Source organism: Xiphophorus hellerii, chromosome 5 (assembly GCF_003331165.1).
Source record: "Xiphophorus hellerii strain 12219 chromosome 5, Xiphophorus_hellerii-4.1, whole genome shotgun sequence".
NCBI classification, from domain to species: domain Eukaryota; kingdom Metazoa; phylum Chordata; class Actinopteri; order Cyprinodontiformes; family Poeciliidae; genus Xiphophorus; species Xiphophorus hellerii.
The window spans coordinates 27,501,737-27,522,884 of record NC_045676.1 but is presented as its reverse complement, the minus strand read 5'-3'; the positions used below and the strand labels follow the sequence as shown (position 1 = coordinate 27,522,884).

General features: G+C 38.6%; 2 protein-coding genes across 3 annotated transcripts in view; both read right to left on the bottom strand.

Moving 5' to 3' along the window:
- Nucleotides 1–29: 29 nt before the first annotated feature.
- The window catches only part of LOC116719840 (extracellular serine/threonine protein kinase FAM20C-like), a 44,498-nt gene continuing 23,379 nt past the window's right edge, over nucleotides 30–21,148 (bottom strand). For both annotated transcript variants that reach the window (XM_032562574.1, XM_032562575.1), the window contains exons 9-11: nucleotides 2,123–2,204; nucleotides 1,963–2,022; nucleotides 30–1,092 (exon numbers count right to left, since the gene is read on the bottom strand). In XM_032562574.1, coding sequence (XP_032418465.1) covers nucleotides 840–1,092; nucleotides 1,963–2,022; nucleotides 2,123–2,204 — 395 coding nt within the window. In that variant the 3' untranslated portion in view covers nucleotides 30–839. The remainder of the gene's footprint in view (nucleotides 1,093–1,962; nucleotides 2,023–2,122; nucleotides 2,205–21,148) is intronic.
- The window catches only part of dnhd1 (dynein heavy chain domain 1), a 32,795-nt gene continuing 14,057 nt past the window's right edge, over nucleotides 2,411–21,148 (bottom strand). Inside the window, exons 21-43 of the mRNA XM_032562582.1 lie at nucleotides 21,012–21,120; nucleotides 20,715–20,874; nucleotides 20,327–20,606; nucleotides 18,774–20,250; nucleotides 17,428–17,527; nucleotides 17,040–17,154; nucleotides 16,730–16,916; nucleotides 16,000–16,102; nucleotides 15,670–15,798; nucleotides 14,064–14,255; nucleotides 13,476–13,895; nucleotides 12,131–12,554; nucleotides 11,502–11,600; nucleotides 11,225–11,401; nucleotides 10,233–10,411; nucleotides 8,145–9,137; nucleotides 7,735–7,903; nucleotides 6,851–6,925; nucleotides 6,358–6,583; nucleotides 6,141–6,232; nucleotides 5,918–6,067; nucleotides 4,245–4,861; nucleotides 2,411–3,001 (exon numbers count right to left, since the gene is read on the bottom strand). Coding sequence (XP_032418473.1) covers nucleotides 2,585–3,001; nucleotides 4,245–4,861; nucleotides 5,918–6,067; nucleotides 6,141–6,232; nucleotides 6,358–6,583; nucleotides 6,851–6,925; nucleotides 7,735–7,903; nucleotides 8,145–9,137; nucleotides 10,233–10,411; nucleotides 11,225–11,401; nucleotides 11,502–11,600; nucleotides 12,131–12,554; nucleotides 13,476–13,895; nucleotides 14,064–14,255; nucleotides 15,670–15,798; nucleotides 16,000–16,102; nucleotides 16,730–16,916; nucleotides 17,040–17,154; nucleotides 17,428–17,527; nucleotides 18,774–20,250; nucleotides 20,327–20,606; nucleotides 20,715–20,874; nucleotides 21,012–21,120 — 6,890 coding nt within the window. The 3' untranslated portion in view covers nucleotides 2,411–2,584. The remainder of the gene's footprint in view (nucleotides 3,002–4,244; nucleotides 4,862–5,917; nucleotides 6,068–6,140; nucleotides 6,233–6,357; nucleotides 6,584–6,850; nucleotides 6,926–7,734; nucleotides 7,904–8,144; nucleotides 9,138–10,232; nucleotides 10,412–11,224; nucleotides 11,402–11,501; nucleotides 11,601–12,130; nucleotides 12,555–13,475; nucleotides 13,896–14,063; nucleotides 14,256–15,669; nucleotides 15,799–15,999; nucleotides 16,103–16,729; nucleotides 16,917–17,039; nucleotides 17,155–17,427; nucleotides 17,528–18,773; nucleotides 20,251–20,326; nucleotides 20,607–20,714; nucleotides 20,875–21,011; nucleotides 21,121–21,148) is intronic.

Genomic DNA, 21,148 nt, shown 5'->3' with positions numbered 1-21,148 from the left:
AATAACACAAACTAGAGAGCAAAAACAACAACTTGACTTCCCCTTTTAATGTGTTTCAATTATTTAACACATATTAGAAATTTCCTTCAAGAAAACATCATAATCCTAAATAAATTTAATGGTTATAAATACTGACAAAATACATCAGGCAAACATCAAAAATATTTAGGGTTTCGTTCCTGAAGGATGCCATGAGGACAGCACACAAATTAACATGATAAAACCTAAATGAAATTTACCGAAAATGTACGAGTCGTGGAAGGAATATTAGCCCCTGTTTAAATACTCATTATTTTAAAACACAAGTCTCATCTTAACGACACAAAATGTACGAGACAAAGCTTTGACACGTAAAAACCAAACCTACTAACTCGTTGAGAAAAGGACAGCTGACAGGTGAAATCCCACCTTTTTGTGCAGGAAAGCTGCATTTTCAATACTGAACCACAATGTACTAATAAAAAAACCAATCAGTGCACAGAGGAAGCAGACAGCAGAGTGCTATCCACAGTATGAAAGTTTGATGAGTTGGCACATTGGCGCTGGAGGTCCAGACTTGTCAGATTGCACATTGCACTTGTCAGAGTTTCCAAACAATAACAGAGGCGCCGCTGACAGAGTGAGCAAATCTCAGAGGTGTTGTGTGACTTCAGTATGTGGCAGTATTTTGCAATCTACAAACTAGTCTGATACTTCCAGCTCTACCGTATTATAGTGGCTTTATAGCAGAAGGTGTGACAAATACGGATCATAAAGGCATTTCATGGCACATTAACTTGATTGTGTTCTGTCTATGGATTATGTATGTATGTTACTGCAACTGCGGGAATTGCATTCTTTTATTGCACATCCGCAAGGTCGTCGTAGATGACATCTTCGGCCCCTGCGTCATCTTTATGTTGCTCTTGGCAACGACTTACAGTCTCCAGCACGGTTTTCAAACGTCGACTCAGAGCGGCGAGGTGAGGCTCGGACAGCAGCGGGGCCACCTGGTGAAGCGGGTCCTGCGACAGCGACGCCCTCATGACGTCACTAATGTGGTACTGAGGCAGAGACAGGAGACGGAGGCGCAGCCAAGTGGAGCGGCGGATCCTGAGGACGGCACAACAAAAGGGACAAATGATAGGAGAGTAGTTAGATTATTTATGGAGAGAAAACAAACCAGATATTTAAGGTTCTAGAGACCCTTTAAATTTTATTGTATAACAAAGAGTTTAATGAGCTTGGATGTGATTGGATGCATACTTGTAGAGTTCCAGGAAAATACCTGGCTTTTAAGATTGATCAGAAATAAAAAATCTGAAAAGTGTGGCATGCACTCTCTGCAATTACAGCTGCATATACACTGGCATTTTTACACATCCAGAGACTGACATTGTTGCCTATTCTTCTTCCATAAAAGAAAAACAGCCTAAGCTCAGGTAGGTCAGATGGAGAGTGTGTGTAAACGGCACTTCTCAAGTCTTGCCACGAATTTTTAATTGGATTTTGACAAGACAATTTTATTGAAAGGGCTGTATCATGTATTTTCCAAGCACATAGAGCCATTTTATAGCACAATCAAGTAACTATGTTACCATAAATTGTTGTGAAAATGCTGTATATATCAAATTAATCAGACGTTGCAATTTAATGGGCTTCTTTCCCTTTAAGAAGCTCCTGCTCTTTCCGACACTCTGCCTCCAGGACGTCATCACCACAGAATGCCTCCTTAAAGCTTTTTACAACGTTTTCAGGAGCCCTGCACTGAAAAATAGTTCCTATAGAGCTCAGCCGTTGTGAGGTCCCACCAGGTGTTTGCTAATTGCTGCTGCCACTAGTCTGATGGAGGTGAGTGGGGGAGTGAGGTGGAAGCTCGGTTTGGAGACTGTTGGAAAAAGTCGAGTTTACATAATAGCCCCCTTTAAAAACACTTGGAAAAATGTAAAAAATGTAATGATTTTCTCTCTTTTCTTTTCATACCTGCAGCACTGTCGTAGTGGGGCTAGAATCGAAGGTTCATCTTTTGAGTGACGCCCAAATCTGGATCCCAAGAAAATAAAAGTAGCAAATATGAATAAAGATGTTTCTGGCAAAAAATAAATAAATAAATAACAGCATTAAAAGCCTCTAAAATACTCACGCCCTCCCATTGTCGAGATGCAGCAGGAAAGTACTGTTGCCAAACTTCTCGAAGGTTTCATAATGATGCCTGTCCAGGTTACCTAGAAAAGAAAAAAGATGGGTTCAAATCTTTCTCATTTTACAAAATGGATATAAATTCTTTTTCATTTATTGTTCTCCTGTTTAAGAAAAAAAAACAACTTACTGGTGATTCTTTTAATTATCGATTTATTTACTCATGTACCTTTCAATCATTTACTGTAGAGAAATTAAAAGAAAACTCGACAAAATAACAAGATACTCCCAGTTTTAACACAAATTTTTAATTAAACCCTCCTTTTAAAACGTTACAAAGTTGAAGGAAAATACATAACCGTGAATTTTGACACTTCACATTAAGTTAAAAGGATGAATCCCATCACGATAAAGAAGGCGTTAGGCGACCTCACTCTGGGACAGAAGTCACAGCGGCTCAAAGGAGTCAGAGTGTACTCACTAATCTCACCCTTCTCAAACTGCACAAAGCAGGATTAAGCTTGGCACAAAGAGGAACTTTAGTGATTATGTTAACATCGCTCAGTTCCCAGGTCCCACTCTCCCCATCCTCGCTCAGATAGATGGGACAGTAGTAGACTGGTAAATGCGAGGCAGTCGGCGTGGCTTGAAGATTGCCGACATCTGTTAAAAATGAACTTTTACAAGACAAGGTATCTATTGCAGTTCTTCTGTTCCTGACTTGAGCCTTGACACTGAGAAACGGCATTGCACACGGCAGAGGGGAGACGGCTTCCTGCAGGGCTCCCGTCTCTGGGTCCCACGACGCCCCTATCAGCTGCAAGCCACACAAACGCACAGCATCTGCACAAAGCAAGATGGGGAACGTGCCCTCAGGAAGAACCTGGGGAGGCAAAAACAACAAAAGTTACGGTGATGAGTCCCCTGGGTGTAAATCCATTGTATTTATTGAAGCAGGAGTTCAGAATTTTTGAAGTGAGGTTCTGTTGAGAGGTCAGGGTTTCGCCCAGAGTATTATAAATAAGAGTGGTGGGCCACCAGGCTTAACTAGTCCGCCTGGCCAGACTAAGCATCATTTGTTTATTTAAATTTTTGTACTTTTTATTTTTTACACTAGTAACAGAGATGGAAAAAACGAGTTACAGTGGGAACAAAAAAATCACCACAATCTGTCTAAATCCCTGGTTTTGGGATTAGAATAGCGTCAACACATAGGAGCAGTTGGAATGCATGTATTATTGAATTATTGTTATTTTGTTTTAAAGTTTTGTTGTGAGATTACGCATTGTGTATTGGCACTATGTGAATAAACTGAATTGAATTGTTTTGGTGATGTAAAAAAAAATTGGACCAAAATAAATAATTTTGAACTGTTGCAGGTGTAGATCTGCAGTATGTAACTTTTATTTAAGAAGAAAATATGTTTTTTACATATTTGTTTAAAATATCACTATACTATGACAGTATGGCATGAGACGGATAATCTTGATGAAAAAGCTCCGTCGAGTGCTACTGTTGCCATTTGCAGAAATGCAAATGAGTCCCACTTAGAAGCATCAAATCAGAGCCAGTAGGGCTGTCTTAGAGCTGTCAGTCATGCTTGTGTGCACGCTGCTCAATGTGCTTATGGTGGAGAAACTTACTATTGCAGGAAATCTGTTTATCTGCCATCATCAGTGGCTATGCTAACTAGCCTTTGCATTCATGACAGGCTATGCTATTGGGAAAAGCTGCAGCATAGCAGAAAGCAGTGGGGAGTGTGTGAGCAGCACATACACAAGGATGACTGACTAATTGGTTGTTTCTGACTGAGCGGTATATTTCTGCAGATAGAAGACGGAGCTTGACTTTTTTGTAAACATTATCTGTCACACTAGTGACAGTTTTAATACATATTGGAAAATCCTTTTTTTTATAGAAATTACACACTGCAGATTTAATGTGACATATACATAGAACATAGAAAAAAAAGTAAAATAAATAACGAATAAAGTGTGGAATAAATGAATAAACACCATCCTATGTTGAAGTGTTCAGAATTAACAGCCTGAATGTGTGGCAATACATTAAAGACAAGAAACTCACTTTAAAAATCCTACACTACATTTGAAACCTTTTTCCTCAACCTGAAAATGTAGTATTATATCGCTGACGTATTTGTAATTTTCCAGGGCAGCCTCTCGCATCAACGCCAGCAGAAAGCCTCTGGGCTTTCTGAAAGCCGCCAGTCGATAAGCATCTGGTGGATGTGAGGCGCCGTCGTAGCCAAGGTAAGCACTGAGCAGCTTTGCCCTCTCCTCCAACCGAGACAAGTCGGTGAGCTTCAACAGGGAGGCAGAGAACGCAGTGTACTGATCAGACTGCTGGAGCTGTGAGAGGTGCAAGGACACTAAATCAATGAGATCATCCCATTCGGCCTGGAGGAAGTCACGGACGGGATTGCGAAAAAAGGCGGCCTCTTCTTTAATTCTGCCGTCTTTCTTGCGTGTGAGGTAATTCTTCAGATCTTGGAGTCTCTGTTCTGCTATGTCCGTTGGCAGATTGACAGTCAGATCCTGAGTAGGGCTGAAGCTCCTCTCTGTCCCTAACGGTGATTGGGACCCCTGAAGGAGTAGGTTCAGATTGTGGCTATTGATTTTGTCAACTTCAGGGGCCACATCGGCACTGAAGCCGAGCACCACCAGGTTGCTGATGGCCAAATCCAGAAAACGTCGATCCAAAACATGAAGCAGGCTTGGCAAATCTAAGAAAGGAAGACAATAACATTGTGTTAATGCTGAGCATATTTCCACAACTATAATAGTTTTAATATGTTTACTTCTTGTCTAAGCTATTTAAGTAGACTCTTCTAACATTTGAGCTGTGCTCGTTTATAATACTTTATATAGAGAGGGCTTTGCAACAGTAATACAGCTGACAAAACTTGAAGTTGTTTTGTCACTTTAAAGCCACAAACCTTCATATCTTTAGGAAAATTTTATGTGACAAAGTAGTAAATGCAACACACTATGTGTGGCAGAAAAGTAACACTAAACAATTTTAATGAATCCACCATAGTGAAACACAGCAGAGGCAGTATCATAGTGTAGGTCTGCTCTTAAATGCCAGAAATCCAGTTAGTGTTCAGAGAATTGGGAGGTAACTAGCTACATTTCCTTTAGTAAAGTTTTGGAAAAAAATGTACTTTTGGGAGTATTTTTACAATGCTGTACTGGTTACAACAACTGAAAATCTTCCAATAAACATTTGACATTTAACAAATGTATCAATAACAGTGATAAATCATTCATCTGTGGAGTCTTGTCAGTTTCTCGATCTGTTGACGATTAACTTTTTGTGCCGCAGCACCCAAACAGTCCCAGGTGCTGCCCAGAGAGGCGGACTGTCTCCTTCACTGGAAATCTGCCCATGAGTTCTCAAATGGGTTCACGTCAGGTGAAGAAGACAACAATGTCGTAAAGTTTTCAATTTTAACGGCTTGACTGTCTACACACTCAGGAGTACTAGCATGCACGTAAAAGTATTGTTCTGCATAAAAATGATTGAGGATATGGTCAAAATACTCACTTGCCTAATAATTGTGCACAAAATGAACATCCAAAAACACGTTTCACTATCCTTTCGTTTCACACGCAGTGGTCAATCACGTAATATCACAAAACACAGCAATAAACTACATGGGTGTAGCAAGACAAAATGTGTAAAATTTCAAAAGACTGAAAATACTTTTGCTCAACGGCGAAAGAATATTAAATATTTAAAGTCTATTAATGACATTTCAATAAGGTTACATAGTTACCATAATGAGAACAGCCCTTGATCATTTCTGAAAGGATGGCCGGTCCGTTGCCTGAAAGGGACGGCTCTACGGTGAAGCAACACTTGGCGACACTCTCCACCAGCTCTGAATCTGCAGAGTCTATTATGTGGCCGCCGTAAACAACACCGGCTACAAATACAAGCAACACGCAGTTAAAGCGGGCTGTGAACTAGAGAGACAGTGGTATTCTTCCAGGCCTTACCTGCTATGTAGCGTAAAGCGTTCCATTTGTCATGGCACTGACCGGTGAAGGAAATGTATGCATCTAATAAAGCAATGAGGTCATCTTGACACCTTTATAAAAGGTATTAAAAAAAAGTTCATGAATTTGAAATTTGCTTACAAGTTAAAAAAACAAACAAAACAGCACAATTAGAATTGAAAAAATTAGCCGTTTTCATTACGAAGTTGATACTTACCAGTGATATGTTCTTCCGAAGCTCAAATATTTATAGGTCTGCCTCTGCATTAGAACTGAATGAAAGATGGCACAGCGGAGAAGCACCTTCATGTTGTCATCTGCGACATGTGGCCACGACTGATGCTGACTGACTGAGAAAACCTGTCTGAAGGAAACGCTCAGCTCCTCTTTCAGATTCGAGGGGGAGTCAAAGCACAGCGGTAGGGCCCCCACTCTCACTCTGACTGTGAACAAAATAAAATGTAAATAAAATTATACTCCTTATGACAACAAAACTTGTGTTTTAAATAAAACAGTAAGAAATAGCAACCATTAGTCAACAACAGCTTTCACAAAGTGCATAATCTGATGACAGAGGATAGATTCGGTACAATAAAAAATAACTGTGGCCAAGTACCATGGATGGTTATAGAGAAGAATTGCTTTGAATGGCAGCTACTGTGATATATTCATAAATAAACAGACCATCATTAAATATATATGAACTATACCTGGTAGAAATTTGGCTGTATTTTCTTTATTTACAAACCACAACCGAAAGCATGGATGAACCGCGGCTGTCTCCTCTGGAAGTCATGGAAACATGTGGATAGAAAAACAGACGGATTGGCCACAATATCAATTAAATATGTTCTGAATTTACAATAGAATAAACAGAAATAGGCTCAGATAGCAGATATTCACAGAATGGAAGGAGTAACCTTCACAGTCAATTTTAAGATAAAATTATTTTTCAAACACTGGAATAAATTAAAAAAATGTATCAAACAGTACAGTTGAAAGCATACATTTACAAATACTGATTAGAAACACACATACGCATGTTTTCCTCACTATCTGAAGTTAAATCAGACCAAATTTCTTGGTTTAGAAAGTTATTTCTATTTGCTAAATGTCATAAAACACACTGAGAACATTTATTGAGAGTTTTTTGCCATCAATAATTTAGAAGGTTTATGTGAAATGAACAATAATAAAACATTAAGGACGCCACTTGATTCTAGTTTCCACTTTATTACCAAGATTCATGGACTCAATCTATTGTAATTTTTATCTATAGTTCCACAAAATGCAACACCAGTTATGGTTCATGCCTCTGGCTTTTGTATGCTCCATTCAACTTCTTACAAACAAAAAAAGACAGAAGAAAAAGAATGTCATGTGCGAAGTAATGAAGGCTGCTTTTTTATTTTATTTTTTTACTGAAGTCATTTCTACAGCTTTGTATTTATTTTATTTACCATAAGAAATGGAAATGTCACGATCTGAAAACAAAAAATAAAAAGAAAGAAAGAAAGGGATAGTGATTATTGTCCCAGAGTGGGGAAATTCAGGCATAAAATGGACTGCTGCTGAAACGGCCAAACGACTTTACCTCCGAGGGAAGGTAACAGCTGTCTGAGGCGCACCAGCACCTCGCCGTCCCACTTCTCCAACAGGTGACAGTTGTTGAAGACCAGCCAATGGCCCTCACTGCTGGCTTTGTCCAACATTAAAAGGATTTCTTCTTTACCATACAGTCCCCCGGACGTAATTACTCTTACCTGGACCAAAATAGGTGTGAAAGAAATAAATGAAAGAAATTAGAACTTTTTAACGAAGCACTCAGTGCCTTGCAGAAGTATTCACACAGCCCTTCAACGTTTTTCACATTTGTCACATTAAGCCATAAATTTTGACCCAACGTATTGGGATTTGAAATGATACGCTAACACAGAGCAACTCATGAAGGAAGACAGGATACATCCTGCAGGATGTAACGTTTTTACATGTTTGTCTGCTCACCTCTTTGTTTCCATCTTTGTGGGCCAACTGACGTATGAAATCAAGAGGATCGATGCTTATCTTCATATCTCCTTCTGTGCTTGGCAGTGTAAAGATGATGGGTAAGTTGAATCTTCTCAGATATTCTGAGAGAACATCTGGGTCCCCAAAGGTTGGAGCTGCTGCTTTTTTGGAAGACAGTAAAAGCAAGCAGGCATTCATAGCGTCCCCTAGTTTCTTTAGGCAGTCAGTGCGGATGGTTTTCCACAGGATAGCCCTCTGCAGCAGCGAAAGGTGAGAGTGAGAGCAACGCGGAACGTTCCCTACTATAGTAGAAGAAGTGAAGCACAGATATTCCTGCCACTGTGTGGGAGCGATGCGGAGCGAATCGATTAGCTTGTTGAAACAGGGAATCTTCTCCAACAAGATTAGCTCTGAGTGAACATTTGAAGGTATCCAGCTGGGTAGGTCTAAGGATTTTACTTCAGCATCACTGTGTTCAATGTCTTTGAGACCCCTGAGGAAGATCACCTTCTCTACCTCAGTGCAAAGCTGGTTGTGCTCGAGTATTTCCAGGGACACCAACAGTTTCAAAACGGCAAAGTGTCTCCTGAACAGACGTGGTCTGTAGTTTAGCAGCAGGTAGTGCGCCATCGTGTTCATAACCTCTGGTAGCATGATCGTTCCCACTTTCCCAGTTGGAAATGATGTTAATGCCCTGATCTTTTCATTGAAAGCCTCTTGCATAACTTTCCGGAATTTTTGCAGGGAAAAGTAATATGAGGGAGAAAGACGGGACACGGACTGGACGGCCTGGTAGAGGGCGGCGCCCAGATTCATTAACAGACGAGGGTCGGCCAACAGGGACTCCTGGTAGTCCAGCTCTTCTCTTAACTTATTCTTCTCATCGTGCAAAGTCTCCATTTCTTCTTCATAGACATCCAAACGAGGTAGAAAATTTGAATCTTTGAACAGCAAACATTTACTCTGTAAAATGTAGTCTATCAGCCCTTCCTAGGAGAAGAATTAGAACATTCAGTACAAATACAAAGTAACAGAATAACAATTCATCAGTATTTAACATGATTGTTTGCATAATGGTTGTCTTTAAACTAGGGATGCACTGATCCGGGGTTCTCACTTCTTACCCAGATGTCTAAGGTTTAATATCAGCTGATACCAATCCGACACAGAAAATCAGTGCTGAATTAATTTAAAACAAATTACTTTAAACAGAGATAAATGTACTGAATTACAAATTTGCTAACCATGCACTAGTTCAGCACACCTAAACACACCAATACCTTCACAAACTTGGTCAAACATGTAAAAGCAACACAACTTTAATTTGTTTAGTCAGTACAATTAAGTGTAGAACAGCCAATGTGAAATAAATGATGAACTAAAAACTGACAAAACCAATAGGTTGACTATCTTGGTCGAATATGTAAAAAATACACTCAAACTCAAATGGTTCAGAAAGTGCAATTAGAAAAAAATAATAAATCGTGATGTCGCTCAGAGCACAAAGCAGGGTTTCCCCCAGTGTGTTATAAGCCTGGCGGCCCGCCACGCTTTAATAGCCCCCACCGCCAGGTTAAGCGTTGCTTGTTTCAATTATATATATACTGTATATATATATATTTATATATATATATATATATTTTTTTTTTTTTTTTTTTTTTGCCTGATTGCAAGTGTCTCTTTTGCTCTGAACATTTCACTGGCAGAGCAGATGTATTGCTAAAAGATAGGTTTATAATTGATGCATTTAAAGCTGGCAGAGCGGAGCAATCACACAGCTGGCGCCTCTACGCGTTGCCTCGTTGGTGGACCGCCTCGGCGCCCCGACCAGCAGGCTTAGCAAGTATTCTGGGGGAAACCCTGACAAAGCATAGAGTTAGACTGAATAGACACATTTTTCAATTTTGGGACCGATATAGATATTAGTGTCAGATCGGTGCATCTCTACTTTAACCTTGATTAAAGCTTGACCTCTAAATAAATAACTCAATCCACGAGTTGAAGACTTCCAAGACTAAATTTGTAAAATGTTCAATAATCCAACACAACAGAAACACCCAGAAACAAATAGTCTGCCTAAGTCACCTCTGCTGAGACCAGTTTCTCCTGCAGGAACCAATTGTAATTCTGGAATCGCATGTGTTGCATCAGCAGCACTTTGCAATCAGACTGCAGCAGCTGTGTCAGCAGCAGCTCCCGGATTTCTTCTGAGCTCAGAGAAAGGTCAACCACAAGCACTTCAGCGAAGATGGACGGATCGATCTCTGGGGAACAGGAGTAAATGAAACCTTGAGTTATTACTTTTAAATGCGCAGGAAGAGGTCATCGCCTCAAAGTCAACCTGTTTCCTGCTCAGCATCCATGTCGGGTTGTAGCTTATAATTTTATCCTTATAATTTTATCATCCCTTCAAGATTCAGCTTATAAAAACAGCGCTATGTAAAAGTACTCGCATGCCTTGAGCGTTTTCATGTTTTGATCTTACCTGATAAAATGTGAAACAGCTCAGGAGGTGGAATTTAATCCATGTTAGAACATGAATAAACTAGGTTCTTGTTACATTACTAAGCCAGCCATCAAAGCAAATGCCTGCACACACTTAGTCTAATATTAATTTAAGGAAGCCATTTGCAATAATCAATTAATCAATTAATTTCATGATACATTTTTTAACTCAACATTATAAACAGATTATAATTTGTTTCTGTTTACAGTTTCTGTAAACAGAAACTTTATAATCCATTTTAATTAAGGTTTCAGTTGTTTGTGGTTCTTATTTCTACTTATTGTTTTTGGTTGTCTTGTTTTATTTTGGATATTTAAAATACCTCCCAGTTCCAGTGTTACCAGCTATTTTTACATTAGGGTGGACTTGCATCATTATTCTATTATCAATATGTTATGGTCTCAAAATGCCAATATTGCCATTTATCGCAATAATTTTTGGGACAATTAATCATCAAGCAAAATTTGTTGTCGTGATAGGCCTAAATGTAGGAAAAAATGTTGGTGCAAAAATGTTGGGTAAATTTCCATTTACTCATGAAAAGTGCAACACCTGCAGCAGACGTTCTTACCCCTTTTAAGCAGTCTGACAGGCAGAGGCGTGCTGAGGAAGAGGCGGAAATCTGGATGAACGGGTTGAGGAGGCTGCTCTCGTCTATAAAACCAAAATCGATTTGGAGGCACCAGTTTTGCCAGAAACTCGGGACTAGGTTTGGCACGTTCCACATTAGTAACAAGTACAGCCAATCCTGGGAAAAAAAAACCCAACAAGATTTGCATCAGTATTTGACTTATGAAAAACACTTCTTTATTTGAACAATAGGTATTTTATTTGGTTATTTAAATCACCTTTCTCAGCAGCGAGATCCAGCTTCTCAATGAGGTCTGAATCATCAGCACACAGCACCATATCACACTCTAACTCCTTCTCAAGAGTTGCAGTCCTTCCTGGACAGGAGGTAAGTGAGATGTACTGACTGCTAGCACAGATTTGAAGAGGTTTCAAAACAACTTAGAAATGAGACTCAGTGAATTGCACAAGACAAGACGTGATGTGAATATTACCCAACAGACACACACAGAGCCGTTATTAACTTTGAAGTCATATCAAAGCATATCGTTCGGTCCAATTAAGAGTGTGTGGCACGACTTGAAAGTCAATGTTCACAAATAGCAAAAAAACTGATGTTTGTTGTTGTAAATGGACATAGTGTTAAGATGTTCAAATGGTATGAATACTTTTGAAAAGCACTCCATTCCCTCCATAAGAAAGGGCAAATAAGATGATCAAAAAATAAATATAGTTAGATTTTTTAAATCCGAAAACATAAGGTGTTAAATTCTTTATAGTGCTTTGTTCCAATCACAAATATGTAAATGCCATTAAATTAAAATAACTGTGTGCTTAATGATTGTGACTCCTCGAATTAAATTAGTTCAGGTTAAACAGAAATAAGTTCAACAATGAGAGGACCTACGTCTTGTGAACCACTTCTGAGAGCTCAGTTGGAAGTGTTGGTAAGAGTCTGCCAGAAGAGGCCAGCGGAAAATGCAGGCCTCGTTGTAGCCCCATAGAAACAGCTTCACTCTGAGTCTGGTCGAGAATGTGTCCTCAAGCTGCCAGTCGTTTATTTCTAAAAGCCAACCCAGAGGCAGCGTCAGATTCTCAGTCACGGGGATGGGAAACCCAGGAGGGGGAGTAATGGTTTCTGTGCCTCCGTCGGTAAACAGGGAGCTTCTGATGTCCTTGGGGTTTATGTCAATATGTCGAGTCCGGCAAAGTTCCATCCACTTGTCCTTTAGATCTGTCCGTACAGCAGCCCCAAACGGTCCTAAGTATGAGATGGTGGCCGAAAGAATAAGAGCATCACCAGGTATCTTCTGACGACGCGACTCCAATTTCTGAGATAAAATAACAGAGACATTTGTTACCGCTCAATACTGTTGCCTCCTTGCAGATTTAATGGATATTTCAGATCATCAAACTAGTTTTAAGATTAGTGGTGACCTAAAAAGAGAGAAAAGTTTCTATTTTATTTATTTGTGAAATGTTATATCTAACCCAATGCTAAATAGTGAATTAACAATGACTGACCACATTTTTCAGTTCAGTTTTATCAGCCACCACTAATTCAGGGTTTCAAAGGTCTCACTGCCTGAAATTTAAGACTTTTAAAGACCATTATGAATAAAATTTAAGATCGATATCACAATAGAAATGTACGAAAGTAATGCTTGTTTTCCCTGGGGACCAAAACTGTAAAATTTTTGTGGTCTTTGGCTGTAGCCTTGTATGGGTTGGCAACAGAAATAAGTGTTGAAGACAAACGTTGTCCAACCAACAGCTGATAAATTTACATTTACCCATGAAAAGTGCAAAAATGCTAGTTACTTACTAGCAAGTACTAGCTTCTGGTTACCAGTAGCCTTAATGGCCTTGAGACAGAGAGTGCAGTGAGTGATGATATCAGCATGCGACTCAAATTAGCATGCGCCTGAGACAAAAGCGCCGTAAAAAAAAACAAAAAAACAAAAACTTATATAGTTACAGCAAATTTAAAAATCTGTAATTAATGTATTTAAGGCCAACATACATTTTCTTTAATTTTAGACTTTTTAAGGATGTGGGGACACCCTGTTACTCCCAGAATCACTTAAACTAAATCTAAGTTTAGTTTAAGTGATTAAGGGAGTATTTGTCCCCTTATTTGTATGTAAGGGGACAAATATCCTGTCACCGCATCGCAAATAAAAGCCAAAAAAATAAAAATCTGGGAAAACGATTTGTAGAAATTGTGGGTTCAGAAAGCATGTTTGTATCACCTGAAATAAAGCCCTCCAGTTTTGGTACAGCATCGCCACACGCACAGCACATCTGGTAGAGTCTTCTCCTTCGTCCTCAGCTTTGTACAGCTGGCGTTGGAGGTCCTGCAGCTCATTTCGAATGTTTCGAAGCTGTTGCTCGTAGTTCTCTAAGCGGTTATCGGCCTCCCTCTCTCGCTTCTTCAACAAGTGCAGCATACGCCGTGCACTTCCGGCTTGAGCTTCCAATTGTCTCTTGAGCAACACGTTATGTTGCAAAAGGCAGCACTCATACATGGCCCGGATCCATCGGCACAGGGACTCACAGGCCCTGCTGACTTCTCGCACAGCCTCTGGTTCAAACAGAGGACTCTCGATTATCTCTTTGAGCTGCGCCAGCTGCTCACCGGTCATACTGGAGCGGTCAAAGAACTGCAGGTCCTGGGGACAAAAAATGATTTTGCTAAAAGCATTCAACAAAGGTGCAAAAAAACGATTGTTTAATTGGTGTACAAACTGATGATGAATGAATGAGCACTGCTTTGAATTGCATTGCATTCTGTGTCATATTAAGAAGGTTTTACTCCGAGACACTTTCCCTTCACGCACCTCAAAAATGTTGGTCTGTCCGAGGAGATGCTTGGCACTCTCCCAGCCTGCCGGACGGTTAAACATCAAACACATAGCGTCCATCATCTTCACCACCCCCTCTGGTGGATCCCTGTAGTGACGCACCTCCTCCAGGTCAGCTTGATTCAAGCAATTCAGAATGTCAAGGCCTGCCAGGAATATTGATTGTATCTTGAAAAAGACAAAGCAAAAAAGAACAACCGTAAACTACTAGATGTCCAAAAATGTTCAACACAAAGCATCCATTACAAAACAAAAGACATTAATGTAGTTTTGGACAAATATTATACAGTGTCTTGCAAAGAAAATGTATTTTCTGACATTTTAAACAAAACATTTTCACGTATATAAAAAGCAAATTTTGTTAGACCAAAATGCATAATAACGAGATGGAAAGAAGTGGATATGTATTCAGCCATCTTTAGTCAGATACCCCTAAATAAAATCCAGTGCGAGCCACAGCCATCAGAATGTGGGTGGGCAATATGATATGTGGTACTATTGTGATAACGATAAAATTTACGATAAGAACTACTTATTACTTTTTATAGGTAGCTGTATGGCTGTGATTGCAATCATCGCCCTGCAGCACAAACACTGATCTTGAAAAACATTTCCATTTGTAATATGCCTCTTTAGGACACAAGTCACAAAAAGAATTGTGATTTGTAACTGCACTTAATCATATTTTACATTTTTTTTGTTGATACATCTTTTGTTGAACAGTGGAGAAAAATAGCAGAATGAATTCCAACAATAACAGCATTTTTAAACATAATTGACTTGAATTTATTGCGGCAACAATTGTTTAAACTCTTATCATGCTAAGAAATTGATCACAACAAATGATGAACGATACAATAAACACCCATCCCTGCTTCAGAATCACTTCAGTTGTAAAGAGAATCTAAAATCAGTACAAAATCAGATGTTCAGTGAAGACCTGAAAGGTTTACCAGAGAAAAGTCGTGAACAACAGTGCTATGGAGAAGAAACACAGAAGAGAAGAAACACAGCAGACAGTTCAGAAAGAAAGTTGTGGAGACGATTAAGATAGTTTGAAGTAATAGGTAAAGGTAACTTTATTTATATTGGACATTTCCAGCAACAAGACAGTTCAAAGTGCTTTACATGAATTGGAAAAAATTCAAACCAAACAACAAAACCAAAAGAAAGACAAAAAGGTAAGAGTAACAAAAAAAGCTAAATGTTAGTTCTACATATTTGATTCTTGTTCTGGGTTACTAAGTTTTATAAACTAATAGGAGTTTCTCTACGGTCTTGCTCCTATATTAAAAGTATGAAGCTAAATGTTGGTCTAAAGTAATAAGTACTCCACAATCCATACTCTAACTGGAGTTGATCAATTAGTGAGGTGTAAATTAGATTTACAAAGTTGAGAGTTCTCCATGTTTGAAACTGAATTTTCTGGCCTACATACATGTGTGAGGGAAAACTAACAAAGCAAAAGGTGGTTCAACAGAGTATTGACTCAGGTGGGCTGGATACATACAGTATACACACCAGACTCTTCAGATCTATATTTATGAAAATGTTGTCATGATATTAAATGAAAAAACATTACCAGATTTTCAAACTGTGAAATCATCTTCTCCATGTGATTCAGTTTTTTCTCTCCAGCAATGCGTCTCTCCACAGCTTCTTCATATTCAACCCTCAACCGTTGTAAAATATCCATGAGCTCTGACTCAAGCTTTTGAATAGAGAAACAGATTTTTTGTTCAAAAAAAGGCACTTCTGGCTAATTCTGCATATGTTCTGTTATACTCATGACTAGAGTAAACTCCAAAGGTAAACAAATGTTTTAAAGAAACTTTTAAAGATATTCTAATGACAAACAAAACTACAGTAGAGTTTAAATATATTAAAAGTGTATTAAATTGCTTTGCATTACCTTCTGTGCGTTATCAATCTGTTCTTGCAGTCGCGTTAAAAGTTGTTTACACAGTTCTGATGTTTTATTCACAGCATCCAAGCGTGTCAGAGCATTAGTAATTCTGGAAGAAATATATAGAACTTTATTATGTTTCAGTCCAGAAAAAACATGTGTGACATATTGTATTTATCTCCATTAAGGAAAAAACAGAACCTGAATTGAATGTTAGAATTCTCAAGATACACATAATTACAAATGTTATGGCAACTAAGGAAATAGCATAACAATTAGAGAAAGAAATATCTGATTTACAATATTTTACCCTCGTAACACCCAACATACAGTATGCCTGGTTTGATGCATAACAATTTCCTTTGTTTGATATTGTTTGTTCTTCTCAATCAGCAAAAAAGGAAAGCAAAGTGTGATATTATTCTTTACAATCCATTATCACAAGAACTGAAACGGTCTAGAATATTCTGATTCTGCTTTACCCTAGTGAAAAGCAAATGTACTGTAATGTAAGTATATTAAATTTTAAAACACTGCAGTCAGAACTATCAGAATTGTCAGTATGTTTGAATGGTTCTATAGTACATCTTTTTATCTGGAAAAGCTATACACCATAGTATGTTTTATATAGCCGAGTGTGTCAATGTCATATTTTTGTCAATTCAGGTTTAACCTTAAAATGATTTTTAAAAAAAGAAGGGAAAAAAAAGCTGCAACAATACAGCAGAACAGTTACCTGTCATGTTTGGTTTGCCATTTGCTGTACAGTTTGTTGTAAACGTGGGCAAAGCAGGCGATGAACTCCAAATAAGTCGTAGGGGTCAACGGACGAGATTTATCAAAGATAGAAGAATGCTTAAATGAAGACTGGTGGATTCCTGCCATAGCCACAGACAAGGTATCCTCTGAGACCTCTGTGGGTGCTTTAAAAAAAAGAACAAACACAACCACATAAAACCAAAGAGTTAATGTTTCAGGGGCAAAAACAGGTACAAAAAAAAACAAAACATGGTAAGGTTTAGATGAGTTCTATTGGCGAGACTCACTATTTAAAGGACACAATTTGAGGCTCTGAATAGCTAGTTCTGCCAAAGACTGACAGGACCATGTCTGGTAGACTTCCACACAGCAGCTGAGCTTCAGGGCCTTGGTCAATTGTGTCTAAAATGTAAAAGTATGCAGGACGTAAAATATTGTTGCACAGAACATTAAATTTTTTTTGCCCGGGACGTTGGTTTTATTTTCCTAATGATTGCATGTACAGTAAATACAATAGATCTGACATCTTTAACCTTGACAATAAAGTTGCTGTTAAAATGTTTTAAAATAAGGTATGTATTTTGGATTGTTTATCTATAAAAGTGAACATAAAATATTTTTTTATTACAGCACAATACAAAATTTATTTGACACACTTAATATTTCAGCACTTACACTCCAGAGCTGTGTTTCTTTGTTTGCGGGTAAATCATTGACTTTTGCGAAAGACATCAACAGGAACACGTGGATGTTTTTGTAATCTTTACCAAAAGACCTTTGGTTCACAGAGAAAGACATAACACAGAGTTGAGAGTTCACACACAAAAACCAGTAAGCTTTGAACAATTCCATGCCATGTATTTGTATATACTTATATATATTCACAATGCCATAATGCGGTTTTAAAAATTTTTTAAATTAAAACAAAACAGAAACTCAGTTCAAAAGAGGTACATTTATCAGGCACTATGACATTACAACCAACTAAATATCTGTACATCATCCTATATGTTAAATGTTACAAAATACTATGCAGAAAGTGAATATTTTTCCTCTTAAAGTTGCAGTATATAGCCTTTATAAAAAAAACTACTTATTTTCATTCAAATTCTCATTATGTTATAACAGTATAATATGAGACAGATAATTTCTGAAAAAAAAAAAATCAAGCTCCAGTGCCTTTTCCCAATGCTCCAAGTACTAACTGCAGAAATACACCAGTCAGTAAGAAACAACCAATCAGAGCCAGGAGGAGGGTTTCGGTGCTGTCATTCACTCTTGTTCCCACCCATTCCCTCTTGCTTCCTGCTATGCTACAGCTACTTCACCAAAACATAGTCTGCCTCGAATCCTAAGGCATGGCCACAGATGGCGGATAAACGGTTTTCCTGTAACAGGCAGTTGTTTCTCTACCAATAGCACATTTTTCGATGCGTACACGATGGTGATTGACACCATCAATCACCATCACCGGTCAAAAACAACCAATCAGAATCTGATTGGTTGTTTTTGACCGGGAGCGGAGCATTTCTTTAGACAGCAATAGCAGTACTGGGAGGAGGTGGAGGACCTTGATTTTTTTTTCACAGATTATCTGTCTCATACCTTACTGTCATAACATAGTGACAGTTTAAATAAATATAGAAAAGGACATTTGTGTAAAAGTTACATACTGCAGCTTCAATTGCTGTGCTTGGAGCAGGAAAAAGAAGCATGCATGTTTTCCTCAAGTTTAAAAGGGGCTAATTTGTGATGACTAGACAACTGATACAAAGCATTCCTGAAAAGCTTTGGAAAAGCTGTCCTTCATGCCAAAAAGAGTTACTTTAGCTCAAGTTGCTAAATAAATTTGGGCTGCCGTTGACAAAAAAGTGTCAGGAAACAGTGCATCACAATGTCCTACCAAGATGCCCATTTTGGTCATAAAGATGCATATGTTTGGTGTGTTGCTGGACTTTATTCTTTGAACAAGTACTAGATTTTGCACAATGACTAAGTGATAAACTTTGTCTTCCACTTACTTTTCATTTATCCAACTTTCCATGCGGTATCGACTTAAGTATTTCAGAGAGGTCACTCTGAAAACATGAGTACTCAGTTTTTCTTCTTTGTAATCCACTGGGGAGGCCTTCTGTGCCATAAGCATCAGTATTTCTTCTCTCACAGCCGGACTGACGTTTTCATGGACCAGTATTATGGTATTAATGTCATTCAGTTTGGTTCTGTGCTTTGCTTCTTTTAGGATGTCATGGAACTGAGTCTCATTGCTAGAATCTAACTCTATTAACTCATAACCTGTGATGTAGGCAGCTAAACGTACAGCAGTTTTACGTCCCGTTTTTCTGTCTGAGCCGATCAGCACTCCATGGCCTCCAGGTAGAAGCAAAGCCCTGAGTATGTGTAGTAGCTGCATCATTCCCTGTGTGTGCAAAATGTATCTGTTTGTTATGCTATAGATATCATCGACTTCTCTATCAATGAGCGCTTGCAGCTTTTGCTGTAGTACATCAAAGTCATGCTGCTGATACGAGCTGCGTTTAATCTTTGGCTGATGCTTCACAGATTCTGTTGCAGGATAGAACTCAGGAGCACACACAAGCCTGGTCATTTCTTCTACGATGAGCTTCAACAACTCTGGTCCAACAGTGTAACTTTCAAGGCTTGTCTCCTCTGTGGAAAATGCTCTAGATTCTGCCTGGCCATTCTGAAGGTCTGACTGTCCACCTATACTCCTCCTCTGATGAAATTGTGTAGAATCAACATTCTGACCTACTGTAAGTAATTGTTGTATATCTTCAACTTCCAAAATGTCCATCTGGGTTCCTTCCATAAACTCACGTCCATAGTGGATTAATGTTGTCTTGGCAACAAGTGTCAGAAAAGTATTCATTTCCTTCTCTGAGCAGAACCTGTCACCGAAGGTGCGTATGCACTCATGCATCCAGAGATGTATTATGCTAAGAATAGGTACTGAAGTACTTGATGCAAACGGCAGGAAACCTGAATGCATTTTTCTGTCTTTCTGGGTTTTTGTGTTTAGAATGTCATGCTGCCACAAGTACATCCCTGAAAACACCTTCTGAATGTCATGGTAAGAGAATATAAAGAAGGGCCTCTTTCCAGTGGGATGAAAATGATCACATACAGCATTGTAAAGACTTATAGTTGCAGTGACTATACAGGTTGACATTTTCTCGACACAGCAATCTAGTGGCATTTCTCTAAGCCACCTTTTTAGAAATGCAGAATGGAAAGACAAAATAGCATCTTCAGAAAGGCTAGGCAGCACAAAGATGGAGAAGAGTCTTGAGAGTCGCAAAGATATTCCACTGCTCTCACGATCACGATCACCCAGTCTGGAGATATTAGACGTAGTCAAATAGCTGACAGTTTCAGAATTCACAGTCTCAAGAAAGTAGGAGTCAAGTGTCACAATCTCTCCCTTTGACATACATTGACGAAGTGCCTCCAAGGCTGTTGATTCTCTCCCAGAGACATCTTTCAACAAAAATAAAATATATTAATTTCAAAAGCTTTTTATCTATGAAATGTAACAGTCATTATTTTTACTTACCACAGGGAGCATCATGCAAATCCTCTACAAACAAAAGGAGACTTGGAGGTTTTGCTGTTGAATATACATCTTTTCCGTACTTCTGTCTGCAGATATTTTTAAGTATGAGGCGCAGGTCTTTGTAGGTCAGGAGTGGACTTGCTGCAATGTTAATGTGTGGCAGGTCAAAACTTGACAAGCTGTTGCTCAGAGTAGTTCTCCCAGAACCCGGCTCTCCTGCAATCAACACTGGCTGGTTTGTCTCCAACATTGTGTCCACCAGATGCCAGTATGTCCAAAACTATTGTAATAAATTGGAAATAAGAATAGATAGATTCAAAAACTAGAGGATGATAGCCTGAATGCTTTATTCATTTTCACAATTGTTGATTCAATATAATGAACAAACCTTTGGAGTAACGGTATTTGTTGACAACATATCATTTGGATTCATTTTACTGTCTTTACTGAAAAAGTGTTCAAATAAACTTTCTAGCTCTGGCACTTGAATTTTGTACCTGGAAGCAAACAGCACCTTGCGGGTTAACAAGTCAAATTTTGGCCAATGCCTGAAAAAAACAAAAACAAACAAAAAACAGAAAGGTTAAAAAAAGTTGTTACAAATATTAGAAGAGATACTCAGCAATGTAAAACTGCTCAACACACAAAGAACTACATTTCAAAGGCTCCATTAAGATTTGTGTACCTAAAGTGCAGATGTCCACCAAATGCCCAAACATAAGCCACCAAGAAAAAGTTTCTGAAGAGCAGCTCTTGCTCATTTTGAGCATTGCTGTTTGGGTCATCGGTTTCATCTATAGTCACATGAGATAGACAGGTAAG